Source organism: Callospermophilus lateralis, chromosome 19 (genome assembly GCF_048772815.1).
Source record: "Callospermophilus lateralis isolate mCalLat2 chromosome 19, mCalLat2.hap1, whole genome shotgun sequence".
Lineage (NCBI taxonomy): Eukaryota > Metazoa > Chordata > Mammalia > Rodentia > Sciuridae > Callospermophilus > Callospermophilus lateralis.
In genome coordinates, this window is record NC_135323.1 from 12948618 (window position 1) to 12974912 (window position 26295).

General features: G+C 36.4%; 1 protein-coding gene and 1 pseudogene across 6 annotated transcripts in view; one reads left to right on the forward strand and one right to left on the reverse strand.

The window, feature by feature from the left end:
* Smg1 (SMG1 nonsense mediated mRNA decay associated PI3K related kinase) overlaps window positions 1-26295 on the reverse strand; it is a 100534-nt gene that overhangs the window by 35914 nt on the left and 38325 nt on the right. For all 6 annotated transcript variants that reach the window (XR_013089458.2, XM_076840724.2, XM_076840721.2 and 3 more), the window contains 26 exons: window positions 25628-25852; window positions 23078-23179; window positions 21627-21896; window positions 19845-19975; window positions 19576-19737; window positions 19128-19246; window positions 18572-18659; window positions 18383-18484; window positions 17977-18117; window positions 17226-17425; window positions 16442-16638; window positions 16100-16264; window positions 14267-14421; window positions 12860-13002; window positions 12533-12734; window positions 10799-10908; window positions 9613-9760; window positions 9057-9216; window positions 8244-8364; window positions 4889-5137; window positions 4257-4541; window positions 3141-3285; window positions 2801-2939; window positions 1318-1548; window positions 1031-1208; window positions 150-311 (listed from right to left, as the gene is read on the reverse strand). Coding sequence is in view for 5 of the 6 variants with exons in the window: in XM_076840724.2 (XP_076696839.1) it covers window positions 150-311; window positions 1031-1208; window positions 1318-1548; window positions 2801-2939; window positions 3141-3285; window positions 4257-4541; window positions 4889-5137; window positions 8244-8364; window positions 9057-9216; window positions 9613-9760; window positions 10799-10908; window positions 12533-12734; window positions 12860-13002; window positions 14267-14421; window positions 16100-16264; window positions 16442-16638; window positions 17226-17425; window positions 17977-18117; window positions 18383-18484; window positions 18572-18659; window positions 19128-19246; window positions 19576-19737; window positions 19845-19975; window positions 21627-21896; window positions 23078-23179; window positions 25628-25852 (4330 nt within the window). In the remaining variant the exon portion in view is untranslated. The remainder of the gene's footprint in view (window positions 1-149; window positions 312-1030; window positions 1209-1317; window positions 1549-2800; window positions 2940-3140; window positions 3286-4256; window positions 4542-4888; window positions 5138-8243; window positions 8365-9056; window positions 9217-9612; window positions 9761-10798; window positions 10909-12532; window positions 12735-12859; window positions 13003-14266; window positions 14422-16099; window positions 16265-16441; window positions 16639-17225; window positions 17426-17976; window positions 18118-18382; window positions 18485-18571; window positions 18660-19127; window positions 19247-19575; window positions 19738-19844; window positions 19976-21626; window positions 21897-23077; window positions 23180-25627; window positions 25853-26295) is intronic.
* LOC143385368 (small integral membrane protein 11-like) lies at window positions 23296-23649 on the forward strand (annotated as a pseudogene).

Consider the following 26295-nt stretch of genomic DNA (forward strand, 5'->3'; position numbering starts at 1 on the left):
GAAAACTAATTTATATATAAATTAGCAGAATTTATTTATTTCTTTTCTGTGGTGCTGGGGATGTGCCAGGATCTTGCAAATGTTAGGCAAATGCTCTGCCACTGAGCAACATCATCAGCCCAAAGTAGCAGTACCTTAACATAGCATACCTGAAGCCTGGGATTCACTGCTGAGCGATATGGTTCCCACTATTGCAGGATACAATATGAGATGTGGGGAGTCTTGAGCCACACGACAGAGAAGGTTACAAATACTTTGGCGCACATACACTTCAGGGTGGTTTAAGCGAGAAAAAAGCTGCGGAATAATTCCTTCAGGATAAGAACAAAAAGATACTTCAAAGTTATTACAAACTGTCCACCTTGTAAAGTAAAAAGATAAAATCTGAAACGTGTCAGCATCAGCAAAAATTTTAAGGACTTCAAAGTTCTCCCAGGGTAACAAGGAATCATATACAACTACTGTTGATGTCCAAGTCTGATTAGGGCTATAAATCAAAGTCCAAACCAATTAAAAAATACTTCTAGACTTTTTGTTTTATAGTGCTGGGGATTGGATTCAAGGATGCTCCATTACTGAGCTATACTTCAGTCTTTTTAATTTTTATTTTAAGACAGGGTCTACGTTTCCTAGGTGGCCCTAAACTTGCAAAACTCCTGCATCAGCCTCCCAAATGGTGGGATCATAGGTGTGCAACCAGGGCAACCAGTGATAAATGTGTAAGAAGTTTACAAAGAAGGGAACCACAATTTTTTATAAAGGGAGTATAAGATCTTTTGAAACTTATTTTTGCTGCTCTCTCCAAAATTAGTATTGTATATAAAAAGTTCCTACCATTCAGCTTCTCACTCCTCTGAAAGGTAGGAGAAAGGATCTTTGTGGTGTAACAAACAGCCTGGAACGTCCTATGAACTAACGTGGCTATCAAACACATTCAAACAACAAACATAAAGGAAACACTTTTAAAAAAACTGTTTTATGTATCCTGCTAAAAACAATATTGACTGATAGATTTAATTCAGGCCTTCACCTCTCCATGGAGCAGTAGGTGTTGTCTCCAAGCCATGTTCCAGATACTGCCGGAGTTCGCCCGCATGCTTCACCAGCAACCGGAGCAGTCGCAGAGTGGCCATCACAATCACGTCATCGGTGCTCTGCTCCGCTCTATGACTTAAATGTAGCCTAGGGTCATCCTCTTCTAAAGGAATCTATAAAATGGGAGATTAAAGGTAGAAATAAGAAAAATTTCAGTCTCTTGCTTTTGTTTTCTAGAAAAGAAATCTCAAATAACTTTTCTTAGAACACTATGCCACCTACTTGACCAGCGTTGAGTTTAAGGAAAGTAAAATATGCACTGCAAGACAGTTTGTACAGGCTGAAGATTCTATCTACAACTTTCCTCCACACTTTAATAACTCCTTCTGTTGCACTTTCATCAAGCTCCGAAAGCCACGGGCAGTTTGATATTAACTGGCGCCAGATAACATCGACCATGTCATCTTCCTCATTGTCTTCATTCTCTGTTATCTGAAGGGTTATATCTTCATCCTGAAGGAAGATTGGGTATAAAACGCTAATTTTTTAACATAAAGTGAAGAGAGAAAGGTAAGTGATTTGACATAAGAAAACATTTTTCTCCCTTATGAGGCTAAATTATTCCATATTATTGATATTATATACACTAACTCAATGTCAACAGAATTCTCTTTATGGTGAATTATTTATGCAGCCAATAAAAAGGGATTTAAGCATTTAAGCAAAGAATAAAAACATGTTATTCTTTGTACTTTAAATGTTTCCAAACTACAATATTCTGCCTGCAGAAAAATAAATATGATCTGTTCAAAAGCCTGAGGCTGAACATACACAGAACACATCCAACAGACCTCACTCCCTTTGTAATACTACACATAACGCCTAATACCAGCTTTGTCAGAGACTTATTCGTATTGTTGTTTAGAGCAAGAACTCGGTCAGCAGAGTTTAGTCTGGCAAATAAAATACATGGCTTTGAAGACTGCAACTAATTACTCATAGTGATATAATTCTAGAACACACAGGACTTTGAGGGGGGAAGGAGTGAAGGCTATAGCTCATCTCGCCCACTGTTTTCCATCCTGAATAGGTACCAGAAAGACCTGGTGAGCTTAAGGGTGCCCACGGGTCTGGTTCGAAATCCCTAGGGATAGGGTTCATGAATTAGCATATTTTAAAGGTCCCAGCCTAGGGATAAAAATAATTCTGTCCTTTTCCCAATACTAGGGATTAAGCCCAATGCTACAAACATGCAGAGCACAGGCTGAGCTACATCTCAGCTTAAGAACCACCTTTTTTTTAGGGGGATGGGTGCACTTCCACTATGCTATATGCCTGCCTCTTTTTATTTTGAGACAGCCACTTTAAGTTACCCAGGCTGGCTTTGAACTTGCAATCCTCTTGCCTCAGCTTCAGAGTTGCTGGCATTACAGAGGTATGCCACTGCACACAGTCCTCAAAAACTTAACTTCTGATCAGAAGATCAATTTAAACAAATTTAGTTTTATACCAAAAGAACTTCACTTTTAACTAGAATTCTAAGGAAATTAGTGATTTCAAGAAATTAAGTCTTTCTTAGAAAAGTACAACTTACTTTATTTCACCTTAAAACTCAAAAAAGTTTTATTTGCAAAATAAGTGCCTAAGTGGCCTAAGTGCATTCAATATTTAATGATGTATATGTGACCAGTTCCCTCAAAATAAAGAAGTTGAAATAACAATCTTGTCACTACCTCCCCCAAACACTGTACCATGTTTTCCTTACCTGAATTCCTGCTGGTCGACAGACTGCCTGTCCAAGAATACCATATATTCTCTCTTTCTCTTCTTCCGTTATAGTGTCTGGAAGCAGATTTTGAACTTCAGATTTTTCTCTAGGCAACAGACGAACACCTTCTCCCTGACTATAAAAAGGAACGATTTGTCAAGTATTTGAGCTACCAAGGTTTTACCAAATCAAGAATTATTTTATTTTGTTGTTGCTGCTTTGCAGTACTGGGGGTCAAATCCAGGTCCTCACCATTAAGCCATATTCCAAGTCCTTTAGCATTTTAAATTTCTATTTTGTAATGCATTAAACAAATTACACATTGAAGTATACATACCTGGCATTGTCAACCACCTTTCTGCCCCACCTGTATGCCCAACTAGCCAGTGCTGCCCAGGATTTGGCTACTTCAGGTGCCTGTACTGAAGACAGGTGATACAATTGTCCCAAAATGAAATCAGGTTCTCCAACTCCAATATGTACTGCAACGATGAGGAAAAAATAAAAGAACCTGGCATTACATTCATAAATTTTAAATGGAAGCCCCATTAACATCTTATATCTTTATTGTCCACAAGCAATTCCTATGTTCCAAATTACTGTCATAATTTGGTAAGGCACAAATATGGATTATGCTTCTCTAAAGTTTTAGCAGAGATTAGGACCTGTGGTACACATCAAAGTCTTCCATGACACTGAACTCTATAATCAGTTCAGGTGTTAGATGCTGTAAAATGTCTTGCAGTCTGCATCTGATTGGCTATTTCATCAAGACTAGATTAATTTCAAATTCTAACAAAAAATAATGCACAGGAGGTAAGTACGCCATCTCATTCAATTGCAGAGACTCATGAGGCAAAGATCTTTATTCCCATCTTAAAGGGAATAAATGTCACAGGGCATTTGCCACAATTTATAATGATAAGACATATCCCAAATGAATAAAGATCTGCTAATATGTGTATATTAGAATTACTTCATAAAACCAATGTACATAATTAAAATCCTGGACTTCAGCAAAATGAGGCGGAACAGTTCCCAAAGTTTAAAAGTAGCACACTCAAATTTTTTTTTAATTTTTTGATTGAATGAATCTACTGTGATTAGCAGTAGGGTCAGAATGTGAAGCCTGAGTCTTTCTGTAGTTTCTAAGCTCTATCAATCAAGAGGAACACAGCTACTCCTTTATATCTCTGTTGCTCCTTCTGGTGTGAAGTTAAGCTTTAGATATCAGGGGCAGGACCATACTAGTGGTAAAAACATCTATGGCATAAAAACAACTTGAATATGGAAAGTTGGAAGGTACTGGATTGTAAAGAAATATGTATTAGTTACTTCCAGGCAATATAATAGATTGCACAGACACACTTTTGTGACAAATGATCACCAACAGAACACTATAAACTTTAGGCTTCTAAAATAATGTTTTTAAAGCTAATGAAAGAAATCCTACCTGTAGACTCACTCTCAATCCGAGGATACTCTTCTTCCACTGTATTAACAGATGGGAGTTCTATTAGAGTAAGTATGTTTTTAGACAAAGTGGAAAGACCTGAGAAGCTCTGCTGTTGCTGAGCTCTGTACACCTGCTTCAGCTGTCCTGAGATCTCTTTCCATTCTGCCTGGATCCACTTAGCCAGAGTCAGAATTGATTTTGCAACTGCATATTCAGCTTTTGCAGACTTGCAAAAAGATATGGCACAAGAACTCAACATTTCCATTGCATGTGTTGACTGGCCTAAAGAAAACCAAAAACTCAATCAGCACTTACCCTTAAAAGCAAATGACTGAAATTATTTCAAGGTAAAATAATATTTTTCTTTTAAAAACATGTAAATTCAATGACAATCAATGATTTTTGAAAAATCTTTTTTTAAAAAACTTTAATACTTCGCAGCCAAGTTACTTCTTTTAAAAATTCTGATTTATAGAGATAAGTCAATTACAAACAACTTATTCAGGAATCCAATGTTCAGCAACAGCTGGAAATAATCTTCTCTTTTATTACCTTACCCCATACACAACGACATTCACAAATGTTCTTTTTATTATATTCATGTACTAACCATGATTCATTTTACTAACCTGCTGTATATAGCAATTTGGTTTTTTCAATATCAAGTTCAGGCCCCCATTTTTCATCCACTTGACCTTGTGTTGACAGTTTTTTAAAATGCTGGACTAAATCCTGGGCAGTGGTGGTCTTCCCCAGTTGAACCTCACTGCATTGTGCCAAAAGTCTTGTTGCAAGTGACACATTCCCCCGTTTTCTAGCAAATTTTGCTGCTGTTAGACCTAATTCCATGAGATGGCTTCTAATTGGGACTGTTTGTTCTGAACAGAAGAAAATGTTTTATTAGTCCCCTATTCATCTAACCCCAGACCACATTCCCTGACTATCCCCCCTTCCTTATCACCTCCCCAAAGATAACATCTTCAGTATTTGTTTAATCAAATGTATATGATGAAGTGAAAAACATTTACTATAAAAAATTTTATTTCTGAAGAGTCTAAGCCAAAGGGAGGGGAAAGAGTATAAGGTTAAATAAACCATCCCAGGACTCTTCTGAACGTACCTGCTGCCTTTTTACTCTGCTATTCTCTTCTGGATTTCCTCTTGCCTCACACAAGAATCCTCCAGGCTCCTTGCCTTCCATTATCCATCCCCTCCTCCCACTCTGCACTCACTTTCTTTGGACAAGATACCTGCTCCTCTGACTTCCAACTAATCATACAAAAGCTGATCACTTGAGAATTTTTAGCCCAGATCTGACAGCTGAGTCCCCTATCACCCACATTCTAGGTACTTGAAAGGTCCTACAACCCGTGTCAAGTGGAGTTCATTATCTACCATCCTAAAAACCTTTAACCTTTCTCAAGGAAAGGCACAGGAACACCTGAGCAGAGCCCTGGCAATTACCTTAAGACTTTACTTTCAATCTTCATATCTGATTTGCTTTCTGCTGTCCCTACTGCCATCCCTAGTATCTTGTTTAGCAATAGAAACTTCATCCTACCTGGTCCCTTGCCTCATTCTCTTTGTACTCTAATACATTCTCCAATCTCAACTGAAGTAATTAATACACAAAGTAAATGTGAACATTTAATTTCTTTGCTTAAAACCATTGGATGGCTTCCTACTGCACTTCTGAACAAGCCCACCCTCCTGGCTTGGGCTCTAAGGCTCGATGCCTTGCATTCATCCCACTCCAACCTCACCCAGCTGTCTCTTTCTACACTACAATAGGCACCCTACTAAGTCATGGAAGAATCTTTCATAATTTTCTCTGTCCTTCACACACAATGTTCTTTCTAAGCAAATCAGCCTGCCTCTTTCTCATCTCTACCAGCCTCAAGTCTCAGCTTAAACATTACAAGTCCTTTCCTGATCCCTAGTCCTAAATCAGGTGTCTCCTTTTATGTTCTTTTAACACATCTGCACATATACATTCAACATACTGTACTACCACTCCCTGCCTGATGTCAACTGTCCCTGCTGGACTCTAGAATCCCCTAGGATCTAAGAATGAAGAGATAAGGTTCTCTTGTTCCTCACCACTAGATGCAACATCCAACACACAACCTAGCCCAAAGCACACTTGATCAAGACATGTTGAATAAGGAAACAAAAACAAGGCAGAATACAGATCCATTTCTGAATAGAACCATTGGGTTAATGAGTCTCTCCTCCAATTTTAAACCTTGTTTGACATGGAAGGATGGGAAAGGCAATGCAGGTATTTGCTGCCTTATTCTATGCCATACTCTATACTAGGGCTTTCATATACCATCACATCTCACAGAAACCCTATAAGAAACTCATAAGTGTGGTAACTCCCATAATAATTGAAATGGAAAGAAGTTCAGAAGTTCAATGATTTGTCCAAAGGCCCCTCAATTTGCAAATGCTGGCCCAATGATCCAAATTTTGGTCTGTTTGGCATGGGGGGTTGGGAGGCACGCTGAGTCAATTGCCCCAGTGATTACCCTGCAGTGCATGGTTTTTTTTTGTTTTTTTTTTTTGGAAGCTGGCATCTTACAATTTAACACAGAAATTTACTAACTCCAGCTACCACATTTTCAGCTAAAACACTATAAAATTCTGGCACTGTTCTATTGTACAGCCACCATATAAAAATCTAGCATTTCTTAAACGTCACATATTTCTTTCTTAAAATTTTGATGCATATAAATATGTATATAAATAGTAATTCTCTAGCCATTAATTTGGGGCATTTATAACAACAATTGTGCTGGGGATGTACCTCAGTGGTAGAGTGCTTGCCTAGCATGCTTGAAGCCCTGGGTTCAATCCCCAGCACCAGAAAAAAGTAAAAACACAAACTGTATAAATAAAAACACTTGTGATACATTTCATCTGCCAAAAAACTTGTGCCCAGAACACATAAATAAGTCTTAGCTCATTAAAACTTGAGTAAAAGATGAACAAACGTTCAAAAAATAAAACAATGGCTTCTATGCATATGAAATGATGCTAAAGATTGTCAATCATCAGGAAAATACAAATAAAGCCATGAGATAATACTACACTCATAGCAATGATTAACTCCAGTGATTAAAATTAAAAAGACAAGCCAGGCATAGTGGCAAATGGCTGTAATCCCAGCAGCTTGGGAGGCTGGGGCAGGAGAATCACAAGTTCAAAATGAGTTTCAGCAACTTAGTGAGGCACTTAGCAACTCAGTAAGACCCTGCCTTTAATAAAATATTTTAAAAAGAGCTGGAGATGTGGTTCAGTGGTTAATTACCTCTCAGTTCAATCACCAGTACCCAAATAAATAAATAGACCAACAATTCCAATGATGTAGAACAAATGGAACTTTTTTTTAAGATACCAAAAGAATATAAAATATACAACCACTTTCTAAGAAACTGGTACGCTATAAAGTCACAAGACCCAAGAATCTCACTCCTAGGCATCTTCTCAAGAGAAACACAAATATATGTCCACCCAAAGACTTGTACATGACTGTTCATAGTTGTTCCATTCTTAACTGCCCAATTAGGAAAAAAAGAAAACAAATTTCCATCAAAGGATGTAGAGATAAGCAAATGGTGATACATTTATACAATGTAATACTACTCCAAAAAAAAGGGAGGGGTACCTTATTATTGATACATTTAACATGATTGAAGAGAAGTCAGACACAGGAGAGCACATTCTATGATTACATTATACAAAATAGCAACAAAGACAAATCTATTTTATAGTGACAGAAAGCAAATCAGTAACTGCTCGGGACCACGTGAATGATGAGAAGACTGAAGAAATAAGGGTACTTTCTAGGGGGAGGTAACTGTTTTGAATCTTGTATTGGTAGACATAAGAAAGACAGGCCCAAATTCATCAAACTGTACACTTTAAATGAATGAGTTATATGTCAATAAATCTAATTTTCAGAAAAAGAAGACAACTTACCTTTAATTTTCTCCAATAACTGATTCTGGTACATAGTGTATCTTAAGGCCTGCATCCATGGCCTCACGTCGTGCTGTTTGCATGAACGCAAAGCTTCACTGAAGAGGGGAATAAGACAGTCCTGCCAGAGAAAAGCCAAGATTGCTTAATGTAAAACATTGCTCCCTGCATATTTGTGGACACACTGCTAATAAGTCCAAGTCTCCAACACAATCAGCTGCTTCAGACTTATTTCAGTTTCATCCACTAAACTATCCTCTTCCATCACCAGAACAAGAGGCAAGTACATGCTAATAGAAACTTTTATTAAAAAAAAAAAAAAAACATATTAACGAGTTCAACTTATCAATATATTTGCCAATAAAGTAAGTACATTTCTATATAAAGCAGAAGTTAAATTACAGGAACATTAAAACTACTGCTTTATAACAGATTCTCATAAATTATAATTCTTGTGGAAAAGGCCCCTGTATTTGAGTGAACTTTCCCCTATTTGGGAGGAGGGGTTTTATCCTTGATTCACATGCAAATAATAATTTGCCTCCAGGAAATATCTTTAGTATACTACCCTCCACCTGAGGGGAGGGCAGGGGAGGAGAAAAAGGAAAAATAAACCAATTAGCCATTCCTGAGATTAGTATCTTAGGTTCTTCTTCTCAAATGAAAATCTGCCTTAAAATGGCATTTTAAATTTCTGAATTTACTAGTTTGCCTAACTATAAATGCTATTTTAAAAACTCAAAAATAAAGTTTTGTTCTAAACTAATACCTATTATTATTCATAAAATTAAAAAAAAATAGACTTCTACACACCTCTGTTGAAAGTCTATTAGAAACTGTGTTCTCCAAAGCAGATGAGCAGTAGAGCTGTAAGGTACTCAGAACGGGCAAGGACTGGGAAACGGTTAATGTAGAAAGTCTCAGTGGTCCAATAGCTATGCGAGAGGTTTGCTTCAAGTACTTTACCACATTTCTGAAAGAAAATATTTACTGTCAATTAATTAATGAAATTCTTCAACTTGTAACCACTGAAGTAATAATGCAGTTGTTAAGATGCTATCATTTGGCATCAAAAATTGGAAAGAGTAAGATGAGTAGCCTGCTCCATAGTAAAAGAGATAAATAAGTCAAGACATTTGCTTTTGGGAATTTTAATTTAGTTTCAGCATAAGTATGTATTGATGCATGATATGTATTGGTGCATGACATTCACATATGGTATGACTTCCACCACTAAAATTAACCTATCAGGACTGGTATTTAGCAATCCAGCAACTGTCTCCTCCTGATTGACTGCCTCAGTCCCAAGTAGGCACACTCATCATATGATACTTACAATGCACAGTTACCTCCTTCAGAATGAACTTACTCGGTTATAGACTGCCACTTCTGATCCTGTTCTATGTGGTTTAAAGCAGTTGCCAAACAAACAGAGCTTCTCAACAACTGAACTTCAATGGATTTCTGAAGTTCCCTTGGATCTGGGCTTAACATGTTAGGAAGTAGTTTTTTCATATCTAAAGAAATCAAACAAATTTCATTAACTTGCTTTAAGTACACAAGAGTGATAATGGGGCTCGGGTGGCTCAGCATAGAGCGCTCGCCTCACACGTGAGAGGCCCTGGGTTCGATCCTCAGCACCACATAAATAAATAAAATGGAGATACTGTGTTCAAATACAACTAAAAAACAAATATTTAGGAAGAAAAAAAAGAGTGATAATGTATTTTGGTAGTACTTTAAAAAAATCACTAATGAATACTTTCTTTCATTTTTCCGTTCAGGTGGCTGAACACTGTAATTAAGCATTTCTGATGGTTATATGAACATTTTTACTTCCTATAAAATTATACCTCACAGGGCTGAGTATGTAGCTCAGCAGCAGGGCACTCATCTAGCACATGTGAGGCCCTGGGTTTCATTCCCAGTACCTCAAAATATATAAATAAAAATAAATAAAAAGGAATTAAACATCACTCCCCTAAAAACTCTGTAAGTCAGGGGCTGGGATTATAGCTCAGTGGTAGAGTGCTTGGCCAGCATGCGTGATGCATTAGGTTCAATCCTCAGGACCACAAATAAATTTAAAAAATATAGTTCCATCAACAACTAAAAAGTATTTCAAAAAAATCTCTAACTCAACCTACTATTTAAAGATGCAAATCTAGATCTAATCAACAAATGACTACCTAATATTAACACATGAAACTAATATTTTACAAAATGTTCCACTTGTAACAAAGGTCTTAGTGTACCACTAAGACAAAAATCAAGAAAAATATTTACCTTACACACTGCTTTGTACCTTTTCCAATAAAATGTCTACATAAACTTCAAAGTATCTCTAAACAAATCTCAAAATATATAGCTTCTTTTACTTTATACAATTTTAACTGTTTTTCATTTACCAAATCAAATGTTAAATAGAACCCTAAAATTTATAGTTTCACTCACATGGGTTACTACAATAAATTCCAAATTGTCTAGTAAAATATAGTAAACCAAACATTTTGAGCAACTTAAAAATATTAATATAAAATTATTTTCTCAAATACCTATTTTTTCTTTAGATCCTCCAGCGAGCAGATTGATATTTTCTCCTGGTAACAATTCTAATTGCTCAGTGCATTCAACAAATTCTCCAGACTCAAAGCTGCTTAGTGATCTGTAATTAAGATATTGGTCAGCTTGTGTTATACCCCATCCAGCCCACAGACCCACTTGAAAAAAGAACAAGTTCTAGAAAAAAGCCTGGTGCACAGCATTATTCTGAAGAAAGGTCTTTCAAAAAAGTATGTTAACATTTTTATTTTGAAGATGTGACTACCATCTTAATTACCACTGAAATGAGAGTGACAAACAGAAAAAATCACAAAACATTCAGTTGACGTGCTCATCCCTCTGTGTCTCCTCCCTCTTTCCCTGTGTTGCAGACTATTCTCCTAGGAAGCCTACTCAACACACTGTGCACGGTGGCTTCAACACACCTTGTCTCCAACTTGTCCCCTGGAGCCCCACAGGCCTCATCTCCCATCTAAAGCCTGAGGCCCTGGAGGTCTCTCATCTCAGCCTGTGCCTCATTTAATTTCCTGCCTTCTTTTACCTCTGGCGTCCCTTCCCCGCCCCCCGCCCTCTTCTTTTCACTGTTCTTCCTCAAACCCATATCTTCTTTGAAGAGTTCTTCCTTCCCATTTCCTCACTCTATCTGGGAAATGAGGACACCTCTGAAACTTTCCTATGCCCTGCAGCATCAAGGCCAAGATTAGAGCCTCACCCTCCAGGCTCCACCATGTGATGTACTTTGTCCCTGCTGCTACGGACATCAGTACAACCACTGGCCTCAGGTGAGCTTGACTACTGAGCATGGTGACCTGTTAAGATTTGGTGACCAACACACGTATCATTCCTGCCACTACAGGGGCTGGGATCTTCTCTAGGGCAGGTGCCTCATGTCCCCACTATGTATGATTCTATGCTGTCAGCTAATGACTGACTCCATAGGCTTTAGTTTTCTCTACCATTAATATAATCTTCCACATGCACATACAAACTATGTCTGTGTTCAAGCTTAACTGTTCTCCTTGAGGCAGAGAGGTGAGGTCTAATCAATCCCTCTGTCAATGTACTTTCTCTGTTTTCTTAAACCTCTGTTTTAAAAGGTTAGGATGCATGTCTGTTTTATGTCCTACTGTATCCCACTGCTCAGTGAAGAATTACCCATTAACCTGTTTACCAGGGGAAGGCAAGGATAGCATACAAAGTCCAGTGAACTTTATCCTTCCAGCCATGTGCCTGGATACTCTCAGAGATACAGTGAGTACTTAATTTTGAATCACAGGATTAATCAGTGAACAGAGGAATGAGAAGAAAACAAAGAGTTTAATTTACAGATGTTCACAAACATTTCATTAAAACAAATGCTTCTATGTATTCAAAACTAATTTAGAAAAAAGGCATCATATGTGATCCTTTCTAAAGCAGTGATAAATTTCTAAAGCAGTGATAAAATATAGTAAACCAAACATTTTGAGCAACTTGTCCATTAAAAATATTAATTTAATATTTACTGGTCTACTTCCCATTGCACAAATACCTTCCCCTCCTCCAGTGTTGGGTTCCCACTGTTGTTAGTTTACAATGATAGTATTATCAGAAATATAATCATGTATGAGTAGTTATGACCAATTTTAATATTTCTCTGCTGCAAAATAAGATTTTACAGTTGTTTGAAAATTCATTTTAACAAGGTTAAGTATTATAATTAATAAATGAAAAGAAAAAGTCCTTACTTTATATAGTTGAAATCAGCTTTCAGGTTGAGGGAAGTACTACTAGTGCTCTTCTTCAAGTCATGGATTGCATTCTGCCACTCCTGTACAGCCGCCCAATCAGCAATTGAAATGTAGCATTCACATGCTTTATTTCCTAAATAATTTATAACCTCAGGGGAAGAGTCAGTTGGTTTGGACAGCACAGTTTTCCTGGATTCACCTGAGTGAAATATTTCATAAAATTAGGAGAGAACCAGAACATTGTGAATATATCAAAGAGCACAGAACCCGAAAACATATACTAAGACTATCAACACAAAATACATGACTATAACTTTTGCTCACCATTCAGAGAATGTTTGGGACTGGCACTGTTGCGTCCAACATTGGCCAATGTGAGAACAGATTTGTCAAAGCTGGAAATGCAGCAATCGACACCTGTCATGGCACAGAGGTGCTCCTGGTATTCCACAGAGGCTTTTTCAAACCTTAAATGCAAATTGAAGCAGTCTTATTATAAATGCCCTCCTTCACTTCCTCCCAAAAAGGTGAAATAACAAATTACTTACTGAATTGAACTAAGATGAATTAACAGCTGGGAAAAAGGGATAATTAGGATCTCTCCCTCTCAACAAATGAAAATGAATTCAGAGACAGTGAAATATTGAAAAAATATGAGTGTAAAATACTATTGTAAAATATGAGTGTAGAGTACACCGAGAAATAACCGGTATCTCTGTGTATAAAGTCTACAAAGAAGAAAAAAATGCAAAAGAAGAATCCATGAAGTAACAAATCTATACGTAATGACATTCTGGGTATCCAAAATACAATGTGTATTACAAACAAATTTACAAATCAAGAAACTGGATAGCATCAACAATCTTAGTGTATAATAAAATCTCACAAATAAAGAGTAAAAATGCCCATGAAGACATACTCCATGCTCTGAAATACCACAAATGCTCAATGGAAAAAGTTCTACCACTATACATTAATGAAGTACAAGTATTTTCATTCTTGGTGGCAGGAATCTTGTTTCTCAGTGACCCTTAGTATTCATAAAGATGAAAGGAAATGGGATACTATATGGTTAAGGACATAAATCAGAGTCATCTTTTCTGTGAAGTAACTTAGCAATATTCTGATTCATAAGTCATCTGGTCTATAGCCTTCCTTCTAGTAAACACCTTGTCGGAATGAATTCAAAGAAAGTAATCAGAAATATGTGCCTGGGCTGTTTCTGTGAAGAGGAAAATACTAGACATGAAAGTCTTACAAAGAAAATCAAAGTTAATGGGAAAATGATGAGCAATTATTTCTTTATTTTCCCAAATTTTCAAGATTTATTTGAATTAACATAAATAGACAGGGATTACTATGCTATATGTTCCTTTACCTAGGAAATCAAATGAGTTTAAATGTACAGTTCACAGTACTAATGAGAAATACTCGAGCAATACAGGGTAAATTGTACCAGGCTCTGATTTAAAAGCATTTATAAAACAAATGACTGCAGACTTTGTTTTCCAGCAAGGTCTCTCACTAATTCCTAAATAAGAATGGCATTCCAGTAATGCTGCTAATTAAAGAACAGACTGAGTTGCCTTCTAGTGAAATGATTTTATCAGAAGCTTCAACTGCTGAAATTGAACAAAGCTGCTTCAACATTTAACTAACAATGCTAGCTAGCAATACAAAGGATTTAAACACAAAGCAATCCTATTATCAATTTCTTTTCTTCCAACTTACCTCCCTTCAGCCTGCTGGGCCACCGAGTTAATCCAGAGAAGATTTTTCCCAACAATGGAAGATGACCAGACAGCAATTCCCTGTATAGCTTCAGGACAATGAAGTTCACACAGTGCTTCTACCACCATCATAATCGTTACTTCCAATTCATTCCCCTGAAAATAGCATTTAGAAAAACTTATCACAGACCTCAATACCATCAAAATTCAAATTCCAGCTGGGGGTGTAACTCAGTGGTATAGTGCTTGCCTAGTGTGCACAAGGCCCTGCGGAACATAACAAAGCAAAACCCTACTAAATTTACAACTAATCATCACAAACTAAGCCTAAGGTCAAATGTTTTTAGCAAATATTTTCACATTATTTAACTTATAGTTCTTAAAAGTCACAACAAAAGCGACAAGTGGGTAAAGAGCAGAGAGGGAGGACAGAAGGATGGGGAATGATATTGATCAAGTTATATTGTTATATTGTGTGCATGTATAAATATGTAACAACCAATCCCATCATTATGTATAACTTTAACGCACCCACTTCAAAAAATGTGAAGAGGGGAAAAAACATAACAAATGGTGAATGATAGGGCTGGGGTTGTGGCTCAGTGGTAGAACACTTGCCTAGCATGTGTGAGGCACTGGGTTTGATTCTCAGCACCACATATAAAAATAAAGGTATTGTGTCCATCTACGACCTTAAAAAAAAAAAAGATTTATGACAGAACTTTAGCAGCACATGGGTATTAGCTTTTACATTCTCACCTCAAAAAAGTTGCCTAAATTTTTAAAGTAAACAAAAACATATTTGTAGTTACTTGAAGAGTTTCTAGTTTTTTAAAGTATAATTTATGTCAAAATAATTTTTATTAATTTAGAAAAGAAAATCAATATCTCTAAAAGAGAGACTCTCTTTTGGGTTTCTTCTTGTGGTCACCATGAGTGATTGATTGCTTTTTTATTTCCTCTTCTTAGTTTCACATTCTTCTTTGTTCTAAAACTTAGACCTACATCTACCTTTGACAATCATGGTATGTTTTATTTTTCCTGATGGGGCAATAACTTATATAATGCTGTTTAGTTTTGTACTATTGATGTGTTGGTGAATTTTTAAATTGTGTCCTAACTGCAATAAATTATATGAACTAAGAAAACAAAAGTTGGGGCTGGGGATGTGGCTCAAGTGGTAGCGTGCTCGCCTGGCATGCATGCGGCCCGGGTTCGATTCTCAGCACCACGTACAAACAAAGATGTTGTGTCTGCCGATAACTAAAAAATAAATATCAAAAAATTCTCTCTCTCTCTCTCTCTCTCTCTCTTCCTCTCTCACTCACTCTTTAAAAAAGAAAAAAAAAGATTTTAAAAAAAGAAAACAAAAGTTGCTAAATATTTAACCTGTGGCTTCTCTAGCAGTTATACTTTGAGTAAACAAAAAGTAGACATTAAAAAGAAACAAATGTGAATTAATGAATGATAAACTTTGTGTCTTTGAATACTGACATTAGATTAGTAAATATTTCATTAGTTTTGGATTGCAGTTATTGTAAACATACATGTAACAAAATTACTCAAGCATTTTTACCTACATTATAAAATTATTTTTTCCATAGAAAAATTTCTTATAATTACCCTTAAAGCCCCAGCCCTTAAGCATACGATGTACACATTTTCAGTATGTTTTATATGGAAAACATAAATAGGTGACTTTGGCAGTTTTCCCTTTTGCAAGCTTTGGAAATAAGTTTTAGCTTATTTTACCTAAAATTTAAATCATAGCAAATAAATTAAACCCAACTTTCTCCAATGAAGATTTAAAATGAATCCCCAACACATCCTTTACCTGAGACAGACTATTTGTCTTCATTTCTGTAAGCAAATCAAAGCCGTGTCTTACTGTCACAGCAGGCTGGCCTGCCAACAATCCAACCCTCATAATGGACAGGCGGATCCTGGTTAGCCAGTCCTGACAAGTCTGACGATTGGTATAGAAAAAAGTCCTTATGACCTTAATAATGAAAGGAAAGAAGAGTTCAGCACTGGTTCAAATTACAGGCATAGATCTCACAAATACACACACACACACACACACACGCACACAAATCTATAGTGATTTCAGCTTTGTATATAGTATCATGTTTACAGTGCAGCTGCTACAAGGCAACACTATCCCACTGAAACCAACCTTAGGTGGTGATGTTAAGGCATTAGCACACCCTTCATATGCATTATACATTAATTTCTCCAAATTTTCCAGATACTGGAGAAGAAGAACAAGTCTAAGCTGGTTGCTACTGTGCCCCTCATCATTGTCAGCAGTTGTCCACTGGCTAACATCTTGATCAGGGTTTAATGTATGAGCTGCAAGACTTCTAATGATACCTAAAAGCAAAAACAACATTCTAAAGTAAAATTATTCTTTTAAGGTTTTATCTATAAGTAAGTGGGAACCCTCTCTGCTTGTCTAGCCATCATTTAAGAAATTAAAAATCTCAACATAAAGATGATTTTTAATTTTAGGGGAAAAAGATAGTTTCTCCATATAAATCCTCTAAGGTTTTGAACAAAAAGAGAAACTCCAGTACCCAATATAGTTATTCAATGAAAGCTGATCCTTTTCTCTGCCCCCGCCCCCCAAACCGGTGATTGAACCAAGGGCGCTCTACTACTTAGCTACAACGGCATCCCTTTTTCACTTATTGAGACAGGATGTCTCCAAATTGCCAAGGCTGGTCTCGAACTTGCTGCCTCAGCCTCCTACATAGCTGGGATTATAGGCGTGATCCACTTTGTCCAGCTCAATGAAATCTTATTCTAACAAATTTACCTAAAAATTAGTTACAATATGCAAAGAAAAAAAACATATACTCTCCAATCTTTATTTTAACAGATAAATTCATCATATCTGATTAGAAATCTTTGAAAGTTATCTGCATTGCAAAGTTCCATGAGCAAGAAGAGCTGGTTACCTTCAATTGTCTGGAAGGTATCCTGAGCTCTGCCTAATGGAGTTCTCAACTTAGAAAGGACGGTGAACTGTGCTGCTTCCCAAATAGCCCACTGCCAAAGCACAGCATCAGTCTTTAGAAGGTTGCGGGGAATTGTTGATTGGTCACGTTTATCCAGTCTCTGGCAGCTATAGAACAATCTTTCTAACCAATTGTCCTTCCTGGGAAAAATAGTTTCATATTTAACAAACAATAACAACTTCATTTTAAAACATCCAAAACAATTACAAGGGGAATGGAATGAAGGAACTACAATTTTTTCTATGAAAATAAGACAAAACCTATGAAATTAGGGGGCACTATATTCTCATCTCTCATTTTAAAATCTTTGTTAAAGCAGATGGGGTTTGGTATGGGTGAATTATCAGGGTAAATGGCTCATGACAATTTGGTGGACAAGATTAAACTCATCCAATGAAACCAAGCATCTTCATAGTATCTCTGCCCCCACCCATTCCCCAAAGTGTTGAGGACAATCGTATCACTTACTGTCAATTTCACCACTGTATTTCAAGGGCCATTTTTGTTTCTACAGATGCTATCTTCAAAGCAAATTTCCTATTGATGAAAACTAAAATGACCCACTTGAGAAGACTGTTACTTTCTATCTTGCCACATTGGACCCATTTTCTCCTCAAACCTTGGTGTAAGATCAAGATATTCCTAAAAAAAATCACTTTTTCCAGAAGAAAGAGTCAAAGAAATGTCTTACCCTGTTCTATGAGAGTTCCCATACAAAATAAAACTAATAACATCAGAGAAATCTTGTGGATGGAATGTATTACTTGGTGCTTTACTCATGTGACTTCTTAATGCTAAAGAAATTTCTTGGATTTCTGTATGATTGTTATTGCTGTAGACAGAAAATGAAACCATTGTCAAGCCAAATATTTTGGATAAAAGATCAACACATCCGGTAAATGGCTATCTCCTAAGTTGAACTAAAAAAGATAAAACTGACTTTAAAATGAACACAGAGATGTTGGAACCTCTTAAACAATGAGAAGAGGCACTATGTGAGCAGTGGTACTAATACACTAATATGGCAATTTGCCTTTTCCTAAACTACATGATTTTTAGGTAGTAAAATTAGAGTGCTCCAAGAAATATTGTTTTACCTTAGAACAACATCTAAAGGAATTGACTTCAACAGCTTTCCAAAGGCTTGTCGAATGCGAGTTCCACTATGGACTAGTTGAACACGGCAAACATCAACACACCTATGAAAAAGGAAAAGGACAAAGCAGATGTGGTAACAGTCCTATGTCATTAGGGCAGAGTCAGAAGACACAGTCTCTAGTTCATACCTTTGCAAGAGATCGTCTGGCAAGGAGGAGGACAGAGCATGCAGACTGCTGCATGCCTGTAGACAGATATTCACATCTTCAACAAGGGCTATGAAAAATGAAAAGACAACTTACTTTCAGTGCACCACAGAAATCACACACCCAATGTCTTAATTTTCTGAATCCATTCATGGAGTCAACAAACAGGGAACACCTGCTATAGACTATAGGCACTGTTGCCTGGAATTCTCATTGTGGTAATATTTAGGAAAATGATACATTGAACAAAATTCACTTAAGCTAACCCATCTTCATACAAAACTTTTTCTGGGGGAAAATTGAAAACTACATGGAATGTATTAACATTCACATAAGCTTAAAAATGTATCACTTAAAACAATTTTGTTTTCAAGTACTTACAAATAAAAAAAAAAAAAAAATCAAGCCTGACTGTATAAATGTCATTAAAATGAAGATTATAAACCTTTAGGTCAGGGGAAGTGCTCAACTGTCTACTTCCATCATCAACTATTTCTTTTTAAGGGCTGATAAAAAGTAAAACATCCGAGTCTCTTACTGTTGGCTAAAAGGCCTTTGGAAAATTTATGAAAAGATGGAAGAGAGAACAACGGTGCATATGTTTCCGATTTCTTCATTAAAACAGCCACTTCCAAAGCCCAAGTCATTAACAGTTTCCTGAAACAAAATAAACACTTGATTTCATATTAAAAAAAAGAAAAAAGAACTCTCTTTTTCTTAATGTTGGTTTTTCTAAAGATGTCAATAACAAAAGTTCAAATTACAAACCTTGCTTTTACAAAATAGTGGGGTGCCTTTTAAGAAAACCTCCCCAAAGTAGCTTAAATTGTAGCAAAGAATATAAAGTAATAAAACCAAATTATAAAGTGTTTTACAATGAAGACACTGCTCTCTCACCTCTGTAATCAACATTTCTAATTTCCAAATTATAAAGATGAATGAAAATAGTCTGGAAGAGTTAACATTAAAAATTTTTAATTAGTTACCTTGTATCCTGGTTAAGGTTATCTTTCTTCAGCAATATTCCCAGAAGATTTAATATAATTGAGAAATGTTTCTTTGTAGCTGTAGTTACAGTACTAATCACAGCTCCATCAAACAAAGACGGGGACGAAGAACTAAGGCTACTAGATATAAAGTGATCATGCCTGAAAGACAAAAGTATGGCTCACCATTTCATCTTCAATTAAAAAAGAAACAAGCAAGTTCAAAAAAATAATTTTTTTTTCTTATGAAAGGTTTGTCGGTACAGTACCTGGTACAATGCGAATACAACGTGTAGAGGACTGCATACTGAATGGCAGGGAAGTGAACAGCCAGGTCACTGTGCACAATCATCAGATTCTTACTCAGAAGTGCAAAGACAGTTGGAGACAGTGCCCACATCTGACAGTATACGAAAGAAAGTATATTTATTCTCCGTCCAAGACACACACAAGCATACAATGAGTTTATCCTTCAAAATAAGTCTGGACACTATTTTTTGAGATGGGGTCTCGCTATGTTGCCCAGTCTGGTCTTGAACTCCTGGGCTCAAGCAATCTTAACTCAGCTTTCCAAGTAGATGAAACTACAGGTGCCCATTACTGCACCCAGTTGTAGACATTTCTAAAACAAAAATAAAATTTAGATCTGGAAATAATCGCACTAAACCTGGGGTCTCTACAAACAGTTTTTCTAAAGATTAAGACAGCAAATGTTAGGCTTTGCAGGCTGTAGAGCATCTGTTATAAGGTGACAACTCCTCAACTCTGCCACCACACTGAGGAACAGCTACAGACAATACATAGGAATGAGAACTGATGTATCCTGATACAACTTTACAAAACAGATGCAGAGTGGTGATGATCACACAATTCCTAACACACTAAAATTCACTCAATTGTACATTTTAAATGAGAACTGCATAATATGTAAAATAAACCTTAGTAGAGATTTAAAAAAAAAAAACAGGAGCTGGACTGCATTTGGCCCACAGTCCAAAATCTAAGCAAAGCCCTTTCTACCTTTTGGTATGGTAGCCTGCACTTCCTTAATTTTTTGACACACTTCAAATAGCAAAGTACCCTGTCAAAAACAAAACAAGGCACATCTCTGAACTCTATGCCTTTTCCATCCTTTCCTTTTCTGCTGCTAAGAAACTCCATTCCACCTGATTGCACTCTTCTCATCCTTTCTCCCCTTGTTTCCAGAATAAGGGACACAAACCTCCTCTAATCTGGACACAATATGAATTCCTCAAAGATCAAGCTTTTGTATGTAAAGAAGGAAAAAGTCTAATAAAGCACCCAAACATAATCTGACACTGGCTATGAGAGAAGCAGCAGCTGTGAGATGGTACAAGGCAACCTGGTCACACAATATGGGGAGCAAACACAAAAAGATGAGATTATGACTTTGCTGTCTTCTCTTAGAAAACATTCCTTAATTATATCACATTACTTTCTATTAAAATTAATGTTTTCAACTCTGCAAGGTTCAAAAGGAGGAAGAAATATATACACCACAGGCAATAATTATAAATCAAAAGCAGGGCTACTTTAAATTTCTTAAAGGAAAAAACAAACCTTTATTGTTATTCTAAAAAAGAATACATAAATATTCCTAGAGAAAAACAGGCAATCAAAATATAAGACCACAGGTAAGTACTATCTTTGGTGGAGGAAAAGGAAAGGAAAAAAGTATCAGAGCAAGAAAGAGACTGTACATTAGAAGAATTAAACAATAAATAAATTTAAAAAAAAACACAGATTTGAGCTATGGAAAATGCTGACAAATTTTTCCTAAGCTGCTATTGTTATAGGAGAAATTCATGAAAAAATATTTTGAATATAAAATATTTTTTTTAAAGGAAAACAGCTATATCCAATGGCACGAAAACATTCCTGCCAATTTCATTTATTCATGCATGTCCTAAGTATGGCCATTTGCTACAGACTGTTTCTGCTGACATAACAACATGATATTAAATAAAATAGGTAAATATGCAAGAAGGCTTAACCAGGCATAAAAACAGTCCTTACAATTAGGAACTCACCCCGATTAATGAGTTTTTAGCATTTCCAATTGTAGTCAGGGCACTAAGGTCAAATATGACCACAAATTTTGCATTGTCTACATTGAATACATGATTCTTAAAAGCTTCATGTTTTATTTCTGAACAAGCATCAGGAAGTTGTAGACTATGTAGCAGGTTGTTTAGGGCACAAGTCATTTCTCCCAAAATTAATTTATAGGCAGTCTCCAAAACAGGAATATTCTTCAAGCTGAGCACTGCTTGATAAACAGCATGAGCTACAGCGACAACCTGAGAAAGAAAAATTCAGGGAAGTGATAACAGAAAATAAATCTCGTAAAATTATATGGGAAACAAATCACTATCTGCATAGTGCTGGTGATACACCTCAATTTAAGACTGATACAATCAAGATCACCTAAAAATGTTAGCTGTTGGATTTTTTTTTTTTTTTTAAACCTACCTCTAGGGAACTTAACACATTAGTGATCAGCCAAAAAAAAAAAAAAAAAATTTTTTTTTTTTTTTTTTTTGCTTTGATTTTGTAGTACTAGGGATTAAACCCAAGGTGCTCTACCACTCTGAATGCTCTACATTCTCAATCCTTTTTATTTTGAGATAGAGCCTTGCTAAGTTGTTGAGGCTGGCCTTGAAGTTGCACTCCTCCGGCCTCAGCTTCCCAAGTTGCTGGGATTACAGGCATTCACGACCATACCTGGCTTAATGAGCTTTTTTTGTCCTTAAACAGGTTATAAAGCTTTATTACAAATAGAGGACACTCTGAATCAAAACTGCCAATATCAAATTTCTTAAATAGCCATGTTTAAAACAAGGTCAACATCAAAAGACATGCACAAATGGCAGTTTAAGATTGATATCCCCCCCCTTGGATGGTGGGTAATATTACTGAGGTTTAAACCCAAAGATGCTCTACCACTGAGCTATATCCCCAGTCTGTTTTCTTAATGGTACTGGGGATTTAACTGAGGGCTATTAACTAGTCAGTCACATCCTTAGGTCTTTTTATTTTGAGACAGGGTCTCACTAAGGATGGTCTCAAACTTATGACATTCCTATCTCAGCTTCCCCAGTTGCTGGGATTACAGCCATCAGACACCACACCCAACTTGATTTTCCTGCCTCTACTTGGAAAGTCTGTAGTGAATATGAATAGGGGTTAGCTGAGAAGCTAATAACTTTTGTTTTCAAAACACACAGTACTTCTGAAATTATAACTTTATAAATACATCTACTGTTTTTATCTTCAAGAAAATTTACTAAAACAATGTGAAGATTATCTGGCACATCATTAAGGTATATATTACAATAATAAATATTAAAGTAATCATTGCAATCACTGTATTCTAAATGAAATATTTCACTCAGTTTCACTTATGTAGCATACTAAGCAACGTAAGTCCAACTCTTCAATGATGGAAGTTATTTTAAGTCATTGTCAAGGTATCACTTACCTCTTTTTCTTTATGATATCGTAAAAACAGGAGTTTAGATGATGGTATAAACAGCTTTTCTACAAATGATGATGGAAGTTTTGTATTTATCTGTTCAACAATCTAAAAGAATAAAATTTTTCAAATGAGCTTATCAGGTCACAAAAAGACATGGAGAAATTTTAAGTGCATATTGCTAAGTGAAAGAAGGCAACCTTAAAAAGGCTATTACTAGGTGTATGAGTTCTGGATGGTGTCGAGCCTGGTTCTGGAGGATAGGTCACCGCAACTATCACACCTTTGAACTCCCAGGACCTAAACTTCCAGCCCCGTCTCATGTACTTTTCTGGGGGACTATGCTGATCAGGAGTGAACTCAGAGTTGGCCCACCATAAAGTGGAAGAAAGTTCTTTAATACATGTCCCTGCTGCTATATATCTTGGCAGCAAAGACACTAATTCTCTGGCATTTGCAGGAGTGAAATGTACCAATAGAAAATACTGGAAGCAAAATAGCAAAATCTAAAGGCTGAAAAGAAGAAGCAATCAGAGAAGAAAGATAACCAAAGGGAAATTGAAGGTTCTGCCATTTAGGTGTCAGCTTGGGTGGACTCCAGCAGAGGAGGAAGAGAAGACAGACAATTACTGAATGATAAATCAGAAGATAAATTCCTAGCCTATACCTTTAATTTCAAGTAGTATGAATTTTTAAATGCTTTTGAAAGAATCAAAATTTTGTTTATTAAAATGCCTTTGTAAAAATGGAGGGTAGGCTATTACTGCATGATTCCAACTACATGACCTTCTAAAAAAGCAAAACTATGGAGAAAGTAAAAAGGTCAGGGACTGTCAAGAGTCTGAGGTGAAGAAAGTAAGAGATATGAGTAGTTGGAACACCAGGGATTTCTAGAGTAGTGAAACTACTATGTATGGTAATGTAATAGTGAATATTTGTCATTATACATCTGTTAAAACTCATAAAATGGCCAGAAGCACTGGCATGTGCCTATAATCCCAGCTACTAGGGAGGCTGAGAAGACAGGAGGACTAATAAATTCAAGGCCAGAATGGGCCACACAGTAAGACCCTGTCTCAAAGTAAAACAGAATAGGGCTGGGAATGTAGCTCAGTGATAAAGCACTGGCCTAGCATGTGTGATGCCCTATATTTCACCCCCAGAATGGCACAGGGGGAGGGACCCCCTAAAATGTACAACAGAGTGAACACAATGTATAATACTGCTCATCAATTTTAACAAACATACCACTCTAACACAAGATGTTAATAAAGGATGACACTGCTGGAGGAGAGGATATATAAAAAAAACCTATACTTCCTGCACAATTTTTTTGTAACCCTAAAAACTGCTCTAAAAAATAAAGTCTATTGATTTAAAAAAGAGTTAACAAAACTAAGCTATATTTCAAGGGCTTTTCATAGTGACATTAAAGTGTTTAGACATCCAAATAGGAAACATGCATTTTACAGTAAAACATAAGGATATTTTTTTTTTTTTTTAGAATTTTATTATTTATTTTTTAGTCGGCGGACACAACATCTTTGTTTGTATGTGGTGCTGAGGATCGAACCCAGGCCGCACACATGCCAGGCGAGCGCGCTACCACTTGAGCCACATCCCCAGCCCATCTTTTTTTTTTTAACACTAGCAAAACTAGTATAACTTTGGCAGAAATGGTCTGCCGAATGTCATCTAGAATTTTCTTTAAAATAATAAACACAATTGGATGTCAGTTGTGGTGGAACATGCCTGCAATCCCAGTGGCTCAGGAGGCTGAGACAGGAGAAATGAAAGCTCAAGGCCAGCCCCAGTAACTCAGAGAGGCCCTAGACAACTTAGTGAGACCCTGTCGCAAAGTTAAAAACCAAAAGGCCTCAACTTAGTGAGACCCTGTCGCAAAGTAAAAAACCAAAAAGCTCAGTAGTGAAGAGTCCCTGGGTTAAATCTTTGTTCTGCAAAAAAATTAAGCATAACTTTGGTATAAATATTCAGCAGAATGTCATCTAGAATTTTCTTAAAAATAACAAATACAGTTGGAGATGAAGGGCCGCAATGAGGGGGCAGGGTTAGCAGCCTAGATGAAACCAGATGGGCCATGTGTTTCTAATTATAGAAACTGAGTACCAAGTATGCAGCAATCCAATATGCTATTCCATTTTTTAGTGTTTTAGAATGATCATAATGAAAGGTGGGAGTTATTTATGGTTAAGAAATTAAAGGAATAAAAACTATCAAAGAAGTTTTATATGGAAAACAAAACAACAGTCTTTCAAAATAGCTATCAAGTACTTTCTCTCATATAGTACTTATTAGGGGTACTGAAGAGGCTGAGATGGGGAAAAAAAAAAGGTAAAGCTATGCTGAGATAAGCTATTTCTATAAGTAAACAGATACTAGAAAAAAAGCCTAAAAGATTATAAAAATAAGACTTTTCAATGCACTAAAAAAAAAAGTCATTAATAAATTTTTTAAAGCCCATAATTTCTTCCACACATATTTAAATTTAAGGGCCTAAATAAACATATTAAAAGCAGTAAACAATAATTCACATACCAATGTGAGTAAATTCAAGACTGAGATGATATAATCAGTACCACAAGTCTGGCAATTCTCCAGTTGGTCTAATCCATATGTAATGACCATGTCACAATGTATAGTCATGCTAGGATCCAAGCTGCCGAGCAAAACACCAACACACTCATTAGCAGCTGTCAACACAGCCTCAGAAAAAAACACTTGGTTTGCAGCCGTCACACATCTCATTACTCTGTACAGAACCTGCAAATGGGGAAAACAAGCAGCTTTTTAAAAAAACTCACATGCTTCCACAAAGCAAGAAAATATTTTCTATTTAACTCAGCTTCAACTGAAAATTAACTTCTTTTCTTGCCAGGAGTCTCTCAACCTCCTAGATCTCAGTAGCTGAGTAATAAGAGTATCTTTACTACTTAATGCAAAAAGTGAAAAATCCCCAAAGTATTGTTGTGACAGAAAATGGAATCTGCCATCTGTATATTACCCTTCTTCATCTCTCCCCAAAGTCACAGCATGGCTAATGCTCAGAGTCTTCATAATATTAACATGGGATAACCTGCTCACACTTACTGAAATGTAGCTCTTCAACTTTTGGTCATCAATCTTTTAAAACTAGACACCCAGTTCTCCTTAAGCTAGCAGTGATGTTCACATGCTGATGCTCGCTAGGCAAGTGCTCTCCCACT